Source organism: Bemisia tabaci, chromosome 2, assembly GCF_918797505.1.
Source record: "Bemisia tabaci chromosome 2, PGI_BMITA_v3".
NCBI classification, from domain to species: domain Eukaryota; kingdom Metazoa; phylum Arthropoda; class Insecta; order Hemiptera; family Aleyrodidae; genus Bemisia; species Bemisia tabaci.
The window spans coordinates 72,795,403-72,815,771 of NC_092794.1; the positions used below are offsets into that span (position 1 = coordinate 72,795,403).

Below are 20,369 nucleotides of genomic sequence, written 5' to 3' on the forward strand. Positions count from 1 at the left end.
AAAAAAACGGATCAAAACGAACTAAAATATTCATCAAAACCAAAAATTATTTCATTCTAAAAGTGAAGGATACCTCATATCGTAATTTTTGAGGGGAAAAATACAACTAACACTGATAGGAGGTAAAAAAAAAATTGATGGCGCGGACCGCCTTCAGAGGGTTGGACCGCGTAGCGGTCAGGGAGCATAGCCCCCTAGTATTTGACTATTTGCCTAGGCATTTGACAAAATGCCTAATTTTACTATTTGCCTGCGACATATCGATTGCAGTGTTTGAAAATTTCTTTCCTCCCCCTCCCTCCCCTTGGCACCAAGTTTTACGAAAATCCGACGAGCAGGAACCGAGATAGCGTTTTAGGCCACGCCCGCCACCTTGGTTTTTCGAAATTAGACTAAAAATTCGAATTTAATCGATGGAATGGGAGCCGATGTATCAATTTAGGCTACGTCCGCCGTCTTAAATTTTCAAATTCAGAAAATTCAACTTGAAACGCATCATACCCAAAATCTAAGCTCAGATTCGGCTTCCTCGTGAAAAATCGATGCTAATTCATGTATCATATGTTACCATAGCATAAAGAAAAGAGGGTAATCGTAGGCGTAAAGATTCTATCAAAGCCGGCCGGTATGCGGAAGTAGGCACAGAATCCAAACGTTTGAGCTACGCCGCCAGGCGCCGGCGCCAAGCATTTGGTTCGTCCGTTTCCGAGAAAACAAACTTCTTCTTACTCATCAGCTGACCCACTCCGAATCACCCATGTTGCCACGTCGGACTGATATGTTAGAATCTACACGCCTACGTTAATCTCTTTCCTTCATGATATGGTGACATATGATACATGAAATTGCATCGATTTTTCACGAGGAAGCCGAATCTGAGCTTAGATTTCGGATATTATGCGTTTTAAGTCAAATTTTCTTTTATCTATTTTAAATCACTCAGGAAAATTTGCGGAAACTCATTAGAATAACAGTGTGTATTCTTTTAAAAACATTGATCAGAAATAAAACATTGACGGTATTTGAATCCATTAATCTCCGAGATAACTTGAACACGGTTGTTCTACGACTTTTTACGTATGTTGTTTTCTTCCGCATTGGTTGTCGGCAGCGTAGCGGCCAAAGGCCCCTGGTACTAATAATAGTTTTCAAAATCAATTTTTTTCTACATTCAAAATTCCAAGGAAATGGCAGAAATTTATCAATTGTTACTAATGTTTTAACAATGTTTCTTGTCAATTGTATGCTGTCGTTAAGCTAAACATCCCAGGTTTACCAGTAGGCTAGGCATGCACTATATTTAACACCATGTCAAGGCTTCAGTACTTTAGAGGGGTAATTTTTTTATTTTCTATTCTACATAATCTCACTTGTTCAAGTAAGTAGCCTGGGCTTATTTGTCCAATGCTAGAAGCACTTTAGCCAATCATAAAAATAATCCTAGTTTGAAAATTTTGAATTGATTCTCGACATGAAAAGAAAAAAAGAAAAAATAGATAAATAAAATGCAGTTATAAATAACAACGAAGAGATATTTAATGAAGTATAAAAATTAAAATGAAGTGACTGAATTAAAGTAAAAAAATAAAAAATTGCAAGAAATAAAATAAAGTAAGTAACGGTAAAATACAGGGAAGAAATAAAGAATAAATAATCAAAGAAAAATAATATTAAGTAAAGAAAAAACAATAAAGTAAAACATTAAAATTAAGTAAAAAAACAAAGGAAAAAAATTAAAATAAAGTAAATAAATAAAAAGAAATAATCAAAGAAAATTTTTTTACGTAAAGAAAAAAAATAAAGTAAAAAACTGAAATAACGTTAAAAAATAAAATGAAATACAAAAATTAGAAAAACGAATGAACCAATAGGTATGTAGATTGAATATCCTGGTTTCCTGTTCAAATCGAAGCTATGTACAGGTTTTTCGGTCAAGATTCTCATCATACTGTATAGCTCAATCGTTAGGGTCTTCGGCTAGGGTATGATAGGTCCCAGGTTCAATTCCCGCGGTAGGCAAAAAAATTTGATAGGTCGGATACGACTACAGCACCTCACAATAAGTACTGTAGTCTCATTTTACTCGATTTCGAAATTTATTTACGCGATTAACCCTTTTCCACCATCCCCTAGCTGCGAACCCCGACATTGCACACCTTTGTATTCAATTTTTTTAGCTGTACGTTTTACAAGAAAATACTCCTCTTTATGGCTAAAAACACAAAATATTAGGTTCTCCTTGCTTTCATGATTGATACACTAAACATCCGGATGGGTCAGTTTACCATCTTTGAAGGTCTATCTCAGCAACGCTGTGCGGGACGTCTACGGAGGACGGCGCGCCCGCCCAGCAGTGTTGGTGCGAATTACCATCTTTGTTGTCAACGCCTACCTGATCGCGGTTTGAGGTTTCTAACCATCATACATTTGTGCTCGTAGCAAAATTGTTCTCAGGGGTCGAATCTGGGAATCCAAGATGGTAAATGTCACCTACTATCTGGCTATAAGCACCAAAGATTTTTTTTCCGTAAGGTACTTACATTTTTAAAAGGAATTCAACTGTTTGGGTCAATTTTGCCACATTGAGACGGAGTCACATACGCTCCTCTGTCCGGAAAACGAAGCTTTATACATACGGAATAACAGTGAATATTTATAGGAGAAAGTTTGTATAAAGGGAGTAAAAATTGCTGAAGAAAGTGGTAAAATTAGGAGAGAATTCATAAAATTCTAGTATTCAGAAAGAATAAAAACCTAAAAAAAACTGTTTTAAGAAAAATATTGAATTCACGTGCATGGAACAATTTTGGGAAAACCCCAACTCAAAAGGGACCTTTATGCTTTTGAAATTTAACTATGTCTACGTTTTTAGTGATTTGAGGGGCTTGAAGGACGAGTGCAATTTTTAGCATTTGAGAAATACTTGTTGTAGGGTTCGAAATTACATGGATCCTTATGGCGAAAAGAAATTTCAAACTGACTTTTTGACGCTTGAAATTTGGAATTGGGAGCAAATTTCCCACAGAATATGCACAAAGACTAGTTTTACTTGAAGTCAATGATACGTCAATTTTTCAAAAAATGCACTTAAGTATCTTGTCCTTCAAGCCCCTCATTTGGACTTTCTCAGATATATATTAGGACCTCAAATTTTCACCCGTGATATCGTAATCGAATGACCTTATGATCGGTGCATCCTAATAACCGGATAATCTTTTTTATTCATCAAAGTCATCGTATGAGGATTCAACATTATCGGCAAAGGAATTGAATCAGTGTCTTTAACCAGAGCCGAAAAAATAATCACAACGTAGAAAGCCTAGCTAGTCTGTATGAATGGCGTACTTTTTAGAAGAACAACTTTCTGAGCGTTGAGGGAAATGACATATCCGACAGGGACAGTGAGATGTTGTGAGTAGTCCAAATCTTCCGGAGGTGAAGCAGGGTAGTTGAGCTGGAGCAAATATCCTCGAGAAGTATTTGAAAGGTCAACTATTCGTTCGGATAAAACGCTATCAACTGAAACATGTAACATTGAAAATTAAAATAGGGCTCACAAAAGATGAATTAGAATTAAAATTACTCAGTATGTTTAAAGAAAAATGGCTGTATTAATGCTTGAGGATGACAAAGTTTATTTGCCGATGAGCTTCGCACTCTAAGTTGTAATAGATTCATCCTGGGAAGAGGTATTATAGCTACATTTTTAATTATCATTTGCGTACTACAAATGTTAATTTTCCCCAAATTATCTAGGAGGCTTAGATTTGATCGACATGAATCGACTGATAAATAAAAACGCGAATCGATTTACGTGGACCGATCGACTCGGTTGACGTGATTCGGTCGAAAACTAAAAACGTGAACGACGTGATACAATCGACACCGTCTCGATCGACAAAATTCGATCGATTCGTGGGTTTGTCAATCGAGTCATTGTGTTCATGATCGATTCACAGGTTTGTCGATCAATTCACGGTTGTCGATCGAATCAAGTCCATCGGTTCACGTCTTTATTTTTCGATCGAATTGACACTGGTTCTTCATTAATTCGTCGATCGAATCGTTGTCGATCGGTTCACGTCGATCGATTTACGATTTCATTTTTTGATCAAATTCATACCCTCCAAATTTTCATTTGTAGGAATAAGTCTAATTGTGCTTCTGCAGTGTTAGTAGGTGGAACATCTCATTTTCATCACTCTCTGTAAGAAATGGTCGCAGGGTTTCAACACTCCTTCATGTATGCTCAGGGTGGAGTAACAGAGGGATGAAAAGGGCACTGCTCAGCTTTCCAGACGCGTGGAAAGTCGGTTTACTGTAGGGAAAAACGGGATTAAGAATAAAGCGGAGGTGGGCGGTTTAATTGAATTGCAAATTGACTCATGCTCTGCACTCACCTACTTTGTATGCGGCTTTGAAGCCCCTTCCTTGCGGACTGCGCCCGGTTTTTAAATGCAGGCGCAGCTCCTCTCCGTAGGATAAAAAAGCACCATCATTTAAAAAATGTGAAATCTGAAATGGTTCAAAGGCAGTGTCGTCGGCTCCCACGTTAATCTTCAGCTTCTCCTCTTTGAAGGCGTCCTCGTCCGGGAACCCCATATCGTATTCTAAAATCTCCAACCACACTTTTTTCCCGGCTGAAAATTCAAAAGTCCGTAAGGAATACCCATGTGAAATGCAATGGTTCATGGCAGAGTGAGAGTAGTTTCAACAAATTTGGAAATTGAACTACACGGAAAGAAATTTCCATCTGGATCAAAAGGAATTCCTGTTGAATGTGCCAAGACAGGAATTTCTCGTCGAAACAACATGAGATCTTCTTGTTTCAGACGGTATTCTTGTCAGTTCTAAAATACTTTCTGTCACTTTGAAGGGATTTCCGGTTGACTCCACGAGAATTCCTGTTGTAATAGATTCAACAGGAAAGTTTTTCTCAGTGTACGGTGATCGCGGATCATTTTTGTAAATTGTTGAATTTTCTATACCTTGCACTTCCTGATTTTTCTTCCTTGGTGCTTCTATGCTATATTGCTCATTTCAGCCACACAGAGAGGAAAGAAAAATTGATTGGAGAAGTTGATTAATAAGGGCAGTAAAACACAAAATAACCCAAGCCCTCGGTTGGCTCTGAGATCTCCCAGTCTCTCCATTGTTTTCTACGCTGTATTCATCGCAAATTTTACCAAAATCAACACAAAATTTGGAATGGTTTCTGCTTCACTTCCTATATTAACTACACGAACGTAAAATGTTCTTAGCAGTGGAGATGACCATCTTCAGGCAATCCTGACACGCCTTTATTGTTGAATCATGACCACGGTCACTTTTTGAAAAAAAAAAATTGCAAATAATTTTTATAAAATCTGACAAAATTAACGAAAAATTTGGAAAAATTAAATTCTTATTAATTTTTATAAATCAATTCAAAATCGTAATTTGCAGTTAATTTTCTCGTTATTTTTCGTTAGTTTCGTCAGGCTCTTACGCAAATTTCGCGTTTTTAAATTGCGTTCCAATTGTTTCAAAAGGTGGCCGCGATTGTGGTTTCGCGCGAGTGTGTGTTAGGATTATACCTAAGAATGACCGTCTGACCGAAATGATCATCGCAGCAAGAGACTACAAAGGAAGCAAAAATCAAGTACATGATTACTTTAAACATAAAGCCGCAATTAATTTCAATGAAATATAAAATTTTGTTCACAATTACTTTCATCAATTTTAATATTTGGGTCAAAAATGCAGCCTTTCTGCTTCTGTCATAATTATTGCAGTCTAAGAAAACAGACTCCATAAAACGAGTCATAAAATAAAGTTACAGTTAAAAATAGATATCGAAGTTGGGTGACGATTTATTATGGTCAAGAAATCAAATTTCAGTCAAGAATGTAACTCAATGAAAAAGAGAAAAAGGAATGCTTCCTGCCAAAAGACCTACAAAGTCGACCGAACGCTGGCATTTCTTAAAGTAATTCGTCAAAGACTTTCAAACAAATAGGAGGTTATAAAAATGAGTTTGTTGCAAGGTGCGGGGATTTGTGAATTGATAACTGATAATAATGGCAAATTTTACGGAAAGAACTATAGCGCTATTAATAAATCTAGAAATCACCTCCTAAACATAGAAAAAGCTGTTTTTGGAACCGACCCAATCAAAACGGCCACTTTTACGCGGGGATGGATCCGATACACTTGTGACGTCACAGTACATGACAAACCTCGTGTCTTCATCAAGCGGCTCCCAATTACTCATGGAGATATACATTGTTGAGGATGAGGAGACCAGGTTTGTCATATACTGTGACGTCACAAGTGTACCGGATCCATCCCCGCGTAAAAATGACCGTTTTGAATAGGTTGGTTCCTAAAACAGCTTTTTTAAGTTGGATGGGGGGGGGGGTGATTTCTAGTTTTTTTAATTGAGTTATCGTTCTTTTCGTGAAATTTGTCATCAGAATCAGTTATCAACTCACAAATTCCCGCACCTTGCAACGAGTCGACTGAGTTTAAAGTTTCGCAACAGCGGGAAATGGAAGAGTAATGGCTTACCCGGTGCCAAAATGGTCGTGGTGCAGTCTAAATGTGACAAGAGGAATCTTGGGAAATTAGGACTCGTGATGACTCCTTGTTGTGCGGTTAAAGTTTGTTGCGGGCAGCCAGCCACATCGACCGCATGCCACGAGGCGGAAAATCCAAACCCCGATACAGAGTAATCCGAATGAAAGCGAACCAACACCTTGTTCTTTTCCGAGACGAAATTCAACCTGCAACATATACGTCCATAAACCCACGTTAAACTTACGAACCAATCAAACGTGCGATTCAGTAAATATAGCGTTTCAAAAAAATCGGTGTTTAAAAAAACTTCTAGAAACTAAAATTATGATGCGCTTTCGCGGTCGCGCGTAGTCATTCGGTATCCGCGTCCGCGTTTGCGTTCGTGATGTGACTGATGATCTTTTAAACACCTGACGATGAGCGGTTGCTCGAGGTGGTCGTATATACTGAAAAGAAAATCTCGGTGTATTTACTAAGAAAATGGTAAAATTACCAAGAATTCAGGGTTCTATTTGATCCCAGTTTTTTCTTGGTAAAATTACCATTTATGGAATTGGTAATTTTACCGAGAAATCTCGCTAAAATTATTGAACTTTTTCGGTAATTTTACTGGACCTCGGTAAAAACGCCAATATTTTTTATCGACTATGGTAGAATTACCGAGATAAAATGGCAAAGTTACCGGGAATTGATTACCAATAAAAGTGGTATTCTCACCTGAAAAAAAAACAGTAAAAATACCGGTTTTTAGGTAAGTTTACCAATCTGTCTTGGTAAAATGACCAATAATTGGTAAAAAAAGTGAGATGGTAAAGGTACCAACGGACCTTGGTAAAAACGCCGTGAATTTTTTTTCAGTGATATATAGTGTAAAAAGCATCAACAATTTTAGAAAAATCGGCAAGAAAAAGTTTCAACAAAAATTTGATAAATATGACCGATGAAGTTAGTAAAAGAAGTTAAATTGAATTTTACCCGTTCAAAAATGGTGGCTCGTGATGGCCGCAGAATTTGACGGGCTCAGCGTCGGGCGCGATGCTCCTGAGCTCGATGAAATCGTAGAGGCACTCCGTTTGATGCTCCAAATCCAGACTCTCGAATTGGATCACGATCCGAGTCGACTCCCCGCTTTCGATTTGGACGTAGTAATCCAAGTCGTTGTAGTACGGCGAAGGGTAGTTCGGTGAGCTCAGTTTCCCTTCCGTTCCGTTTATTGTCTCGTTCAGGTTCAAGCTACTTCCTGGAACTTTTCGCCGTTACAAACAGTAAATACCATTTAATCGTAAGGAAATCTTCGTTTCACACCGGGAGAAAATGGATGCTGATTTAACATTCTGGATGTTAAAAAGTGCGCGACAACTTACAAAACGCTGAATTAACAGCTACAGTGCCGTGCTGAGCAAGAACGCCGTAAACCCATCAAGATTTTCTCCCGTTTCTTGGAGCTTAACTCTTTATAAAAAAAAATGAAAACTGTTTTACCCGTGCACCTCAAATTTTCAGGATAAGTTTTTGATAGTATTTGCGAAATAATTCTGTAAAAACATTGTTCCGAGGTATACAAGTTTTTCTGCAATAATACATTGTTTCCAAAAATTTTAAAATGACGTTTACGGCGTTTTTGCGTTGCACGGCAGTCGCATGTTTTCTCTCCCGTGCAACTAGTCGGTGCTTAGGAGTTCTCTAAAACCCCATTGCACCCACTAACCATAAATTTCTCACCACAAACTCATTCCCACCATACAAATCCCACTCATCACAAATCAATAAACCTTCCAACCACACCCTTCATTTCCCCTAACCACAACCTCACAAAACTCTAAAACATTCTCTTCCATAAAACACTCACTATATCCCCTTCCCCAATAACCAAATCTCTTTCCCTAACACACCACCCTCATTCCTAAATTCAAACTATATACCACACACCTCCATCAAACACTTCCCCCCCTCACACACACCTCTCTTACCCCATAAAACAACTACTTCCTCAATAACAATCTCATCCATAACAAACCCTCCTCACACCACTCATCCACACATCCCCACAACATAACAACTCACCCACACCCACTTCCCCTCACCCCTTACCCCATCCCCCATCACCTTACCCACCATCTCCCCCAATCCACCTCTCCCCCCCCCCTACTACCCATCTCCCACATCAAACATCACAACCCCCTATAAACCCCCCACAAACAATAACACAACCCCATAAAACCAAAAAACCCCACCCCCCCCCCCCACAACACCAAAAACACACCCCCACCACCCCACCCCAAAACCAACACACCCACCACAACCACACCCCCCCCCCCCCCACCCCAACCCCCCACCCCCACCCCCCCCCCCCCACACCCCCCCACACCCCCCCCCCCACCCAAACCACCCCCCCCCCCACACCCCCCCCACCCCCCACAACACCCCCCCCCCCCCCCCCCCCCCCCCCCCCCACCCCCCCCCCCCCCCCCCCCCCCCCCCCCCCCCCCCCCCCCCCCCCCCCCCCCCCCCCCCCCCCCCCCCCCCCCCCCCCCCCCCCCCCCCCCCCCCCCCCCCCCCCCCCCCCCCCCCCCCCCCCCCCCCCCCCCAAACCAACCCCCCCCCCCCCCCCCCAACACCCCCCCCCCCCCCCCCCCCCCCCCCCCCCCCCCCCCCAAAACCGCCCAAAAACACAAATAAACCATAATAATATACCCCCCAAAAAAATATATATTTACCTATATCCCCTTATAATACCTCCCCCCCCCCCCCCCCTTTTTATAAAAATCCCATTATCCATATATACCCGTTCTGGCCCAACTCTGGGAAAGCTAAAACGACACTTTTCCTTCGCACAGCAGGATCAGAGTTAAAAGGAAATCAAGTGGTGTAGTTAATCTCTTCAATGAGCTTCTTTTTTTCCCCACAGTAACCATGCGTATGTGTGCTTACCTTGCACGTCTCTTTTGCAAACGTATCCACCAATGAGTTGACATCTCTCCGGAACCATGTGAAGACCATTCGATAAATGCTGTAAAGGAGCGGGTGACCATTTGATGCTCAAGCAATTCAACCCGTGAAGTCTGTTGTGATCCTCTACGTTGTTTGGCAGCCACGCTAAAAAAAAGATATATCCGGATGTTATAATGAAGTCTTCTGAGACACTAATTACTCTTTAACTAGATGAAAGAAAAAAACCGGAAAAATCAGAATCTTTTCCAATCAACATCGTGTTCCTCTCAAACTTTTACATTTAGAGAGGAGGTTGAATTAGAAACCCTCCAGTTTTAAAGATACACCAAATATTACATGCAGAAATTATTAGAGAAATAAATATTCATAGTATGGAAAAGATTTGATGACACAAAGAATAATGACGCGAGGCTTTGAGCGGAGATGTTGATTTATAAACCCTCGAAACTTTAAAAAATAGAAAACAGAAAATGCACACCCCAGTAAACAAAGATGCATGATTTTCTAAGATAATTTTTTGCCTTTCGGTCACACTGCCGTGCTAAGTAAAAACTCCGAGTGAAGATTCGAGAGTTGCCAAATTTCATTCGATGAAATGTTTATTATTGAGGAAATGTATGAATATTTTTCCTTAAAATTTTCAGGAACTTTAGTTGAAATTGCGAGCAAAATTATCTGAAAAATTAGAAGAAAAACATTCATAAGTATAGCAGGAAATTCGTGTTTTATCGAAGGAAATTTGGCAGCGCCTGATGGTTCATACGGCGTTTTTCCTTACCACGGTAGTATACGTGATAAACATTGAAACTCGGCACCACTCACAAGACGACGAGATTAGGGAGGAAAAGCTTTGGAAGGCGCTGCCTACCTGAAAAATTGAGTAAGCTTCCATCTTGCCAACGCCATCTACCCAATGCCTCAAAAGTAGCTCCCAGCCAATAAATTGTATTTGTGCTGTAGTCTTTGGACTCTCGAATTCTTGTGATGATGAAGCTTTCCTCCTCTATGCTGTGCACACTAGCCAAACGAGCCTGAAAAAATGACAATAAATGGATGGATAAATAAATGAGGGTAAAACGGCAGGATGCTGCTGATTGTGAGTCCACACCATTCAAATTGGAAATAGAAGGCAGGTACACCAAACAGGGCCGAATTTACCTATACTTGCCGCCCTATGCATAGGCCGCCTGTAAGTTGCCGCCTCTTTCTCATTCGTTTGGAAACATCAATGAAAACCATCAAGTGAACGTGCCGGAGGTGGAGAGGTGCATAAGGCACGTTTAATCGTGTTGGACACATTTTTTGCGAAAGTCCTGTCAACTTTACTAGCAAAAGTTCACGGAACTTTGCGCGAAAGTTAAGTTCCGTAAACCTATCTCTGTGTTGACAAGGTCTTCCATTTATAAGAAATGAACGAAAAAATTATGAAAGAACAAACACTAACGTGGTTTTATAATTTTAACTTCCGCCGCCGCGCCGCGCTGACCGCACTGATTTCACGCAATGCGTGAAGTATTCGCACAGTCTTGTAGGCGCTATACGTCTCACGGCGACCGCTGCTGAGCGCACTGTTTTTGACGCAATGCGTGAAGTATTCATGCAGTCTTGTAGGCGCTAATATGTGTTACATGTCGACCGCCGCGCCGAGGGCTTCTCCTTTCCATCTCAAGTCCGCGTCATCATTGCTCTCTGCGTCGCGCCGCTCCAGGCCAAGTGCGTGTTTGGTTTCTCTCTTAACTCGAGTAATTAATGGCGGTGTCCCTTGGATCACCGAAAGAGGACAAAATTAGAAATTACTGTACTCTCAGAAATATAGAGATTTTGTCACCTTTTCTCGTTTGTAATTTTTTTTCTAAATCCGATTGTTTTATTTTACCTACATTTAAAAAAAATTGCAAAATTTTCCGCCCCCAATTTTTGCCGCCATGGCCGCGGCCGATGCCGATGCCGCCGCCCCCTAAATCCGGCCCTGACACCAAGAATTAAAATCAGACAAATCGAACTCTAAAAAGATACAGTTCTCAGGGGAGAGAGAGGGGGCTGTTCAGCTCAAGCAGGTGGGTTGGAATACATTACCGGCATCTTATTGAGACTTACTTTCGTTCTTGTTTGAGCACATCAGCAAAATTTACACTCGGTCAGGAAGTTAGATTTAGTATTCTCTTGACGCCGAGGATGAAATTAAAACGCCGTCATTGATGTGACGAATAATCCGGTATCGTCATAATTTTAAGCTTATTACAATTAATTTTGTGACTCTCATCCTGATTTTTTGGAATTTTAGATTTCATCTCCCCTCAGATGTGGCGTGTGGACTTACAAAGGGGGAAAAAGTTCGGTTCGAATTGAACGCAAAGTTTATTAGTTAGGGTAACCAAAGTTCGGTCTCTGTGAACGAAACATTTGGCCAAGTACCTCAACCAAAAAAGTCAGATGTTCAACATGAACCAACAGATTCATTCCTTTCAACTGAATGTTCTTTCCCGGTGCAGCACTATTCTATCATCCGATTATTTACTCCCAGTATCCGGGTCACAATATTCGTGTTTCATCCACGGAGAAAAAAACTTGGTGCGTGGGACCCGAAGTTGAGGTCATATGGATCTCAGAAGTTTTCGGATCACGTATCTAAAAACTTGAGGTCGAGCCGCCGAAGTTCGGGGCAAACATCTGAAGTACTTCGATTTATACCGACAGGTTCGGGTCACACATCTGAAGTACTCCGGTACATACCGAAGTGCCTCGATGTCTAACCCGAACTTCGGCAGCTCAACCTCAAGTTTTTGGGTGCGTGATCAGAGAACGTCAGAGATCCATATGACCTCCACTTCGGGTCCCATGTACGAAGTTTTTATCTCCGTGTCCTCTGAATAAAGGGTGCACCATGCACCACACGGTATTAAAAATGGCAATGGCGTATCTAATCTTGAATCACGTGATCCTGCAGCATACACTGCACCAAAGCCATTTTTTGAAAGCAAAACAATTGGATATTGACATCAGTCGCAGGTAATATGTAATAGACCGGGTCTATTGAAGCAAAATCAACATTACGGCTTAGTTCGACTGATTCCACTAGGCGAGTTCATGTTTTTATGAACTTGTTCAAATACCTAGTTCTGTGCTACTAAACTCGGTCCGAACGAAACCCAGCAAAATATTCTTCCGCAAATCCCAAGAGCGCGGTCGAACGATCCCATACGCCACATTGCTAATAAAATACTCTTTCATGGTCTCTCCGAAGCTGAATGCAATTTCAGGTTGGGCATTGTTCTGCCGTGCTAAGAAAAAACGCCGCATGAGCCTTCAGACGTTGCCAAGTTTTCTCCGATAAAAACCGAAATTACTGGGAAAATTGTGAATATCATTTTCCAAAATTCTCAGACAATTTCGTAGGCAATTTTATGTAAAATATCTGAAAATTGCAAGGAAAATATGCATGACTGTTGCCAATAATACGTTTTTTATCAAGGGAAATTTGGCAACTCTCGAATGTTCATATGGCGTTTTTCTTTAGCACAGCAGTGTTGGTGAGAAGGAAAGCGCAAGGTTTAAACGAGATTGTTAATTCTGAACGGGTCAAATGGACCGCGTTTAGCAGAAAGGAACCAAGCGACATCAGCCATTTTCAAATTTGACCGGGCAATTTAATTCTTTGTAAGAGAAAGTTAGTGTGAATTAATTTGAAAATTTTGAAGAATCTGCTACGCACTATGAAGAAAATTCACTGAAATTTGCACAAAATCCGCACAACCGTTTCCGTGTAAAAAAATTTAATCGTCCGATTAAAGTTGGCAATAGCTGATGAGGGCTTGGTTCTTTTCTGCTTATCGCGGTCCAAATGGACGTATTTCTGCCAGACGGAACTATGTGCATTAGGACATGAGCCCTGCGACCCACAAGAATATGTGCATAACAGGGCTCAAGTCAAAATGCACATGGTTTCGTTTGATAGAAATACGTCCAAGGAAGCTGTGGTCGCTCTTTGGTGTCATTATTTTGTGGCTTTTGTCGTGAAGAGGAAGGTATGCCGCAATCGGCACCATAGCGCCAATTGAATTTTGATTTGCTAAACGGCCGCTTTATTCACCGTTTCTGGACGTTACGGCTAATGCCGCATACCAAGCAAAAACGGCGTATCGATGGAGAAAGTGCAAAGCCACTTATCTCCCGCGCGATTTCTCTTTCTGCTCCAATTTTGTATTTTTGAAGTGAAAAAAGCTAATTTTATACCTTGAAATTCGTGAAAAATATTCCGCTAATAGGGGAGGAAAATCAAGGAAGTTTTCAGGAAATAAAGTTGATTAGTTTTCCAAGGAAAAATAAAGTATGACAGGAAATCTGCAACGTCGCGAACAGTGACGTGGCGTCCTTTGCGATATATCGATTTATCTGCCTTTAAACTTATGGAAAAGGATCGATTAACAGGGTGTTCGCAACGAACACCTTAAAAATCGATTCTTTACCATAGCTTATAATGGGGGAAATATCGATAATCGATCAGTCAGGTCTTGCAACCGGTTGCGAATGAAGATAAAAGGTTTCCCACTTTGGCTATCGGTATGATTACCAGTGGCTCTAAATTGAGGACACCGCACCAAGAACAGCCTATAGGCGTATAGGTCGTTATTACGCCCATCTGCTTTTCGGATTCTACGTACCCTGGACTATGCTGTGGTAGCGATAGAATATAGATAGGTAACGGCTCGAGGTCGAAAAACCTTTTTTTTCCGAGTTAAGTCAGGCCTCTGGATCGATGGGTGCAAGAACGACCTATAAACGGGCCCATAAACTTAAGGGCCTATAAGGTGCTAGTTACCCCTTTCTTTACTCACTATCGATATTCTTTCATTTTGCGTTAATCATGCGTGATTAAAATGATTTATACTTCATATTGCCACCAAAATGACTGTTGGGCGTAATAATGGCCTATAAACCGCTTTTTTAAATTAAATATATTAGAGTGTAAACCCAAAATGTATCGCAAAATCTACCCGGCATCCTTAAATAGAAGGGTTAGGTCAGCCAAAAACACCAAAATAGGGTACCTGCATAGAAAAGTCTGCGAGGTACATCAAAAACAAAACTTTAAATGCGTTTTTCTCAAAACGCGGTTTCCAGTCACACGCTGTTCTTGGTGCGGTGTCCTCAATAGTAGTTAGCAAATGGGTGGTTTTTATTCGAGGATTAAAAGTTTACATTTAAAATAACCTTCATGCACGCTGGGCTTGTCGATTTCCTTTGACATTTTTGCAGTGGTGAATGCATAGCTGAAGTGCGCTCCAGATAGAATTGTATTTAGCAAATGGGTGGTTTTTATACGAGGATTAAAAATAAACAAGTGGTAAGGAATAAAACAAAAGAATATGAACTATGCAAAACGATAATCCGGATATCAGAACTTGGCTGTTTTGAAAACGCCTTCAAATGCGGCGTGATACCTCACGCATTCCGGAGAGTTCAAATAGTTGTATCATTGCGCCTTAGAAATGCGAACGAAAGTTTACAATTAAAATAACCTTCATGCACGCATGGCTTGTCGATTTCCTTTGACACTTTTGCAGTAGTGAATGCATAGCTGAAGTGCGCTCCAGATAGAATTGACCACTACAGCCGTGCTAAGAGGAATGCCGTAGAGATTTCAGGCGTTGCAAAATTTCCTTCGATCAAACAGGAATTTTCAAGGAAATCTATACTGTCAGCTCTCATGTCTCCTAAATTTTCACTCTGGTAACGCTCAGTTCTAGCGTTTTACCGGGCCGATTTTCAAACATATGCGCTTATTGGCTGGTGATCGTCTCTAGATGAGCCCGCTCTATTCAAATTTTGAAAATATGGTTCAGGTTTTCGTATACTACGTACATGTTAAAGATGTGAAGTCTCCAATTTAAACAATGTAAATTTTAATTTTTTGTCATAGTTCGTTTGAGCGGTCCACTTGGCCGATTTCCACGATTTGCGGTTATCGACAGGTGAAAAATCCTATCGATGGGAAGTTCTTGAGATAAGTTACCAACAGTGTTTCCTCGCTGATTAGTTAATTTTAAATGTTTCCGATGTTTTCAAAGTGTCCTGTGTGAAACTTTGATGAGAAAACACAAGCTGTAATGCTTAATTTCTTGCACTGCCCAATGGTCCATCAGCATAGTAGAATACTAGGTGATTGTGAAGGTTTATGGTGAAAAATGGCTTGTCTGTGCAAAATGTCCAATAAATGCTCGTGCTTAGCACCACAAAATGCACAGTGATCAATTAAAAACGGCTTATCTGCATATGATTCCCATTAGAAATAAGTACGGTATTCACCTAGTGGGGGCAAAGAGGGGTAGAATATGGTCGGCCGATAAAGTGGGAATAGCATCGCATTTAACCCAACTGAGTCTCATCTCTACCACCCGCAAGACCATAACAATTTCCATAACCGACTACCGCGTAAAGCAGTTCAAAGCTGAATGGTGTTTAGCGATGGTCCAAACATTTCAAACAAGTTCAAAATACTGTACGTAAAAAACGAACAATTATTAGGTCATTCTATTGGTCAAAATGAAGACGCAGGATTTCTGCGTCGAACTTTGAAAAAATCATGACAGTTCTGACTACAAATTCTGAAAAATGACCGACATTCTCTAGGTCAAAGTTGTAGTACATTTTGCAATTAGGAACTAAAATTTCTGGCTCAGGATTAAAATGACGTATGCGCCATTAATTCCCGTATGCAATTAAGAGGATTATTGGATGAGCCAGAAAATGTAATTCCTAATGGAGAATTTGCACGCAATTAAAATTGTTATCGCTTCATCTGAGAATGCTTAAAGAGCAGAGCTCGCAGTATATTTTATATTTTTTTCTAAAATAGGAAATAGTATGAAAATTGATAAAAAAAAATAAAAAATAACATAATTACAAAACAAAACACAATGTATTATGGACAAAAATAAGAAAATGCACCGCCCAGTGACGTCATCTCGGGACAATTCCCATTTAAACACATGCATTTTAGCAGATTATACTTGTAAACAATTTGGTCATATCTCCTCGTATAAATTTTTAATTTTTAAACCAAGCGTATTCTCCTGCACAGTATCTGTTTATTTAGCATTGGCTCGTGGCGCCATGCAACAAAAATTGTTGCAGTTAGCCACAGACTTTATGATGACGTCAGCAACTTTAGGATAACGTTAGCAACTTTAGGATGACGTTAGGAACTTTAGGATGACGTCAGCGACTTTATGATACATTAACGACTTTATGATACATTAGCGACTTTAGTGTTGGGTTAGATTTAGATTAGATTAGATTAGAAGTTCGTTTTAGTTCTCCATAGCATAAACTTCTCCTTCCGAGGAGAAAATGCTTTTCTTCGGAACACTAACTAATTTCTCCGGAGATAAGATAATTCTCTCCCTATCATAAAATTCCTCGTTCCGAAGAGGAAATATTTTCCTCCGGAGAAAAAATAAGTCTCTCCCTAGCATAAACTTCTCGTTCCGAAGAGAAAATATTTTTCTCCGGAACACAAATATTTTTTACCGGAGCTTTTTTAGCACAGAGAAGACAGTTCAAGTAAGTTAGTCCGAGATACTTGGTATAATGGCTTCACCGTCGGAGCATCATCATCGCATGTTTCATAATTTCCGCTCCTAATCATAATTTCCGGGGAGAAATAAACTAGCTCTGTATGGCTTGAAATCTATACAGAACTAGGAGGTTATGCCCCCTGGCCGCTACGCAACCCAACTCCCAGAGGAGGAGGGCGCTTTGCACTATCGTCGGCCCGCTTCGAAAAAAGAACGACCAAAAAAAAAATGAAAAGATGTTCATACTCGACACTCATTTGTCCAATCTCTCTACGGCCGGGAGCGATTGGACCAATAAGAATCGCATGAAAAAAACCTTCATTTATTTCAAACTTCACGCCAAGACTTAGGTCAACGAAACGGAACGAACGGAACGGAGCGTTTCGTCACCTTTAAATGTATTGTCTGTAGCAAAGGAGCGTACCTTCGATTCACTTACTTTATCCTATTGACAGACCAAGATTCAACATTTCCCGCTTTGTTCGCTTAAGCACAGAGGAGAATTTCATGAGCCGCCGCCCGCGGCGCATTATGGTCCAAAACTCAAGGATAGGAAGAAGTAAGTCGGATAATGACTGGAAGATCACGAAAGTTTCGAGACTGATGCTCTTATGAGTCGCTAATTTCGAATTTGATGTCAAATTGCCAAAATTTTAACACCCTGACCTATTAAACTGCGGTGCGGCGTGCTGTCAGCTCGAAACGCGCACCGACGCCTACAAACCTAAGGGGATACTTCAAGCATTGCGCAATGCGTGAAGTATCCCCTTAGGTTTGTAGGCGTCAGTGCCGCGTTTCGCGCTGGCAGCACGTCGCGGCTCTCCCGGCGGGCGGGTGGTGAACGATCTCTTGCGGGGAGAGCTCCCTGGTAGAGAAATCCTTGTATCGTGTATATTTTTTTTTTTTTTTTTTTTTTTTTTTTTAAATTTATTAATTCCGACTTTTAAAATTACACACTGGTCGTGTGAAGTAATTAGCGAACTCTCAACGCTTGATGAAGTGTAATAATGAAAGGTGGGTCGTGCGCTATGCGCGCTGTGGACGGCGCAAGGCGGTTCATGAAAATCTATTCTGTGCTCTGTCGCGCTTTGTGCAATTTTCCGCTAAATTTGAAATTCTCGCCATTTTCCAAAAGCGGGAATTGCAAATTTTGCCCCCCTCTCTAAGCTCCCTGATCTACTCTTATATGAAAAAAACCTGGTACTTTTTCCAACATTTGAATACAGCGGGCTCATCTAGGGACAATCACCTGTCGATGACCGCAAATATCATGGCGATCGGCCCAGTAGAATGCTCAAACGAACGGTGACAAAAAATAAAAATTTGCATTGTTATTAGTATAAATATTAGTAAGGCCCCGAGTTGCTAAATCCATCAATAAATCTATATTCGACTTTCTCTTTTCGATGGCACATCATTTCCTCTCTTTTTCCAAGCAAAGCCAGTTGACGTGAGTAAGTCCTTAAGGAGACATCTGATTTTTTTGTTTGTGTGTGTGCAAAAAATTGAGAGCAAATCCAGTAGAGTTGAGCTCTGTCTTTGGGATCCGACCGAAGCGTCGCGAGCAGTGGCGTGGCGTGAATTGCGATACATCGATTGTTATGCCGTCTAAGCCTATGGTAAAGAATCGATTATTATGGTGTTAGTTGCGAACACCCTGTCTATCGATCCTTTTCCATAGGTTTAAACGGCATAGCAATCGATATATCGCAAAGCACGCTACGCTACTTGTCACGTGTCGCCTGCAGAGGGGCGATCTCTTCAATTCCGGGGAACATCTTTTGAACTTTTTTAATTATCTTGGCTCTTGTTCTCGCATGAAAGAGGCGTGTATGACGGGAGATAACAAAATGAAATCAGGGATTCACCGTTCATTGTTTGCTCAGCGAGGCTGGAGTGGCTTCGCCTCCCCCCGAGCGCTTGGCCATCTTTGCGATGCGCGCCAGTTAGGTCGCCATTGTTAGTCTGAATGAGCGCGGAATTCACCCCGTTCCTTTTGAAATAATTTGCCGGCCAAGTCGCTCTGCCCCGCGCTAAAGGCCCGCTTGAGCGTCACCTCCTCTCACGCCTGAAATTTACGAAAGGCTCGCTTCTTCCCGATGAAAATTCAACGTCTTGCTTCTTGCCTAAGCGCCTAAATTGAAGGCGACTATGGTCGAAAATAAAATGAAATTATCTAAAATTCAACGGAGATCTTTTTGACAGGAATTGTAGAATATTGATCGATGGCTAAAGAACAAAGCCGCCTGTCTGCAAACTGACAATTTTGTACAGTAAAAAAAAAGTATTACCTACAATCCCAACTATACTCCCGGCTGAGTTTGGCGCCAGTTACAAGAGTCGTTGCACCAGCCAGAGGAACGATTGAGTCAGCCAAAATTGTGGTTGAATTAACCATACCATCGCTATATTAACCTAGTTTTAAAAGGATCGATGCTAAAATCATTGATGTTTGTACTGGTGATTATACATGAACTTTTAGTAGTCATAAGTGCAAAAATATTGCAGGTATCTTTATTATAAAAACAACTATTAATCTTATATCATTAATATAAACTTCGAAGGATTCAGACTTTCAGCGATTCTACCTTTTTCTACATCAATCGATAGGTTGCCAGACTGTGCGATAAATGTGAATATTTTAGATGGATAAGAATTGGGAAAAGCGGTAAAAAATCAACTTATCCGGCGACAATAGAGTGAAGGAGGGACGAGAGGCTGCCTTCCTGGGAAAACCCATGATTTAGCCAGAAATGTCATTAAAAAAATCGATTCCATTTGAATCATCAATTGTATACTAGGGGAAAGCTATTTTAAAATAATAATTGTAAATGGACACAGATGCCACATAAAGGGAAAAAGGAAAGGGAAAGGAAATGAAATGAGGATATGATTACTAATATGCAATCAGAGCGAATAAATGCGTTTGTTGCGTTTCCTGCGTATTTGCGTTTTTTGAGTTTCCTGCGTATTTGCGTTTATTGCGTTTTCTGCGTATTTGCGTTTATTGCGTTTTCTGCGTATTTGCGTTTATTGCGTTTTCTGCGTATTTGCGTTTATTGCGTTTTCTGCGTATTTGCGTTTATTGCGTTTCCTGCGTATTTGCGTTTATTGCGTTTCCTGCGTATTTGCGTTTTATGCGTTTCCTGCGTATCTGCGTTTATTGCGTTTTCTGGGTTTTTGCGTTTATTGCGTTTTCTGCGTATTTGCGTTTTTTGCGTTTCCTGCGTATTTGCGTTTATTGCGTTTCCTGCGTATTTGCGTTTATTGCGTTTCCTGCGT

General features: G+C 40.7%; 1 protein-coding gene across 1 annotated transcript in view; it reads right to left on the bottom strand.

The window, feature by feature from the left end:
• LOC109032040 (uncharacterized) overlaps nucleotides 1-20,369 on the bottom strand; it is a 137,380-nt gene that overhangs the window by 33,328 nt on the left and 83,683 nt on the right. The window contains 6 exon segments of the mRNA XM_019043945.2: nucleotides 3,346-3,519; nucleotides 4,401-4,640; nucleotides 6,550-6,764; nucleotides 7,534-7,804; nucleotides 9,490-9,654; nucleotides 10,379-10,541. Coding sequence (XP_018899490.2) covers nucleotides 3,346-3,519; nucleotides 4,401-4,640; nucleotides 6,550-6,764; nucleotides 7,534-7,804; nucleotides 9,490-9,654; nucleotides 10,379-10,541 — 1,228 coding nt within the window.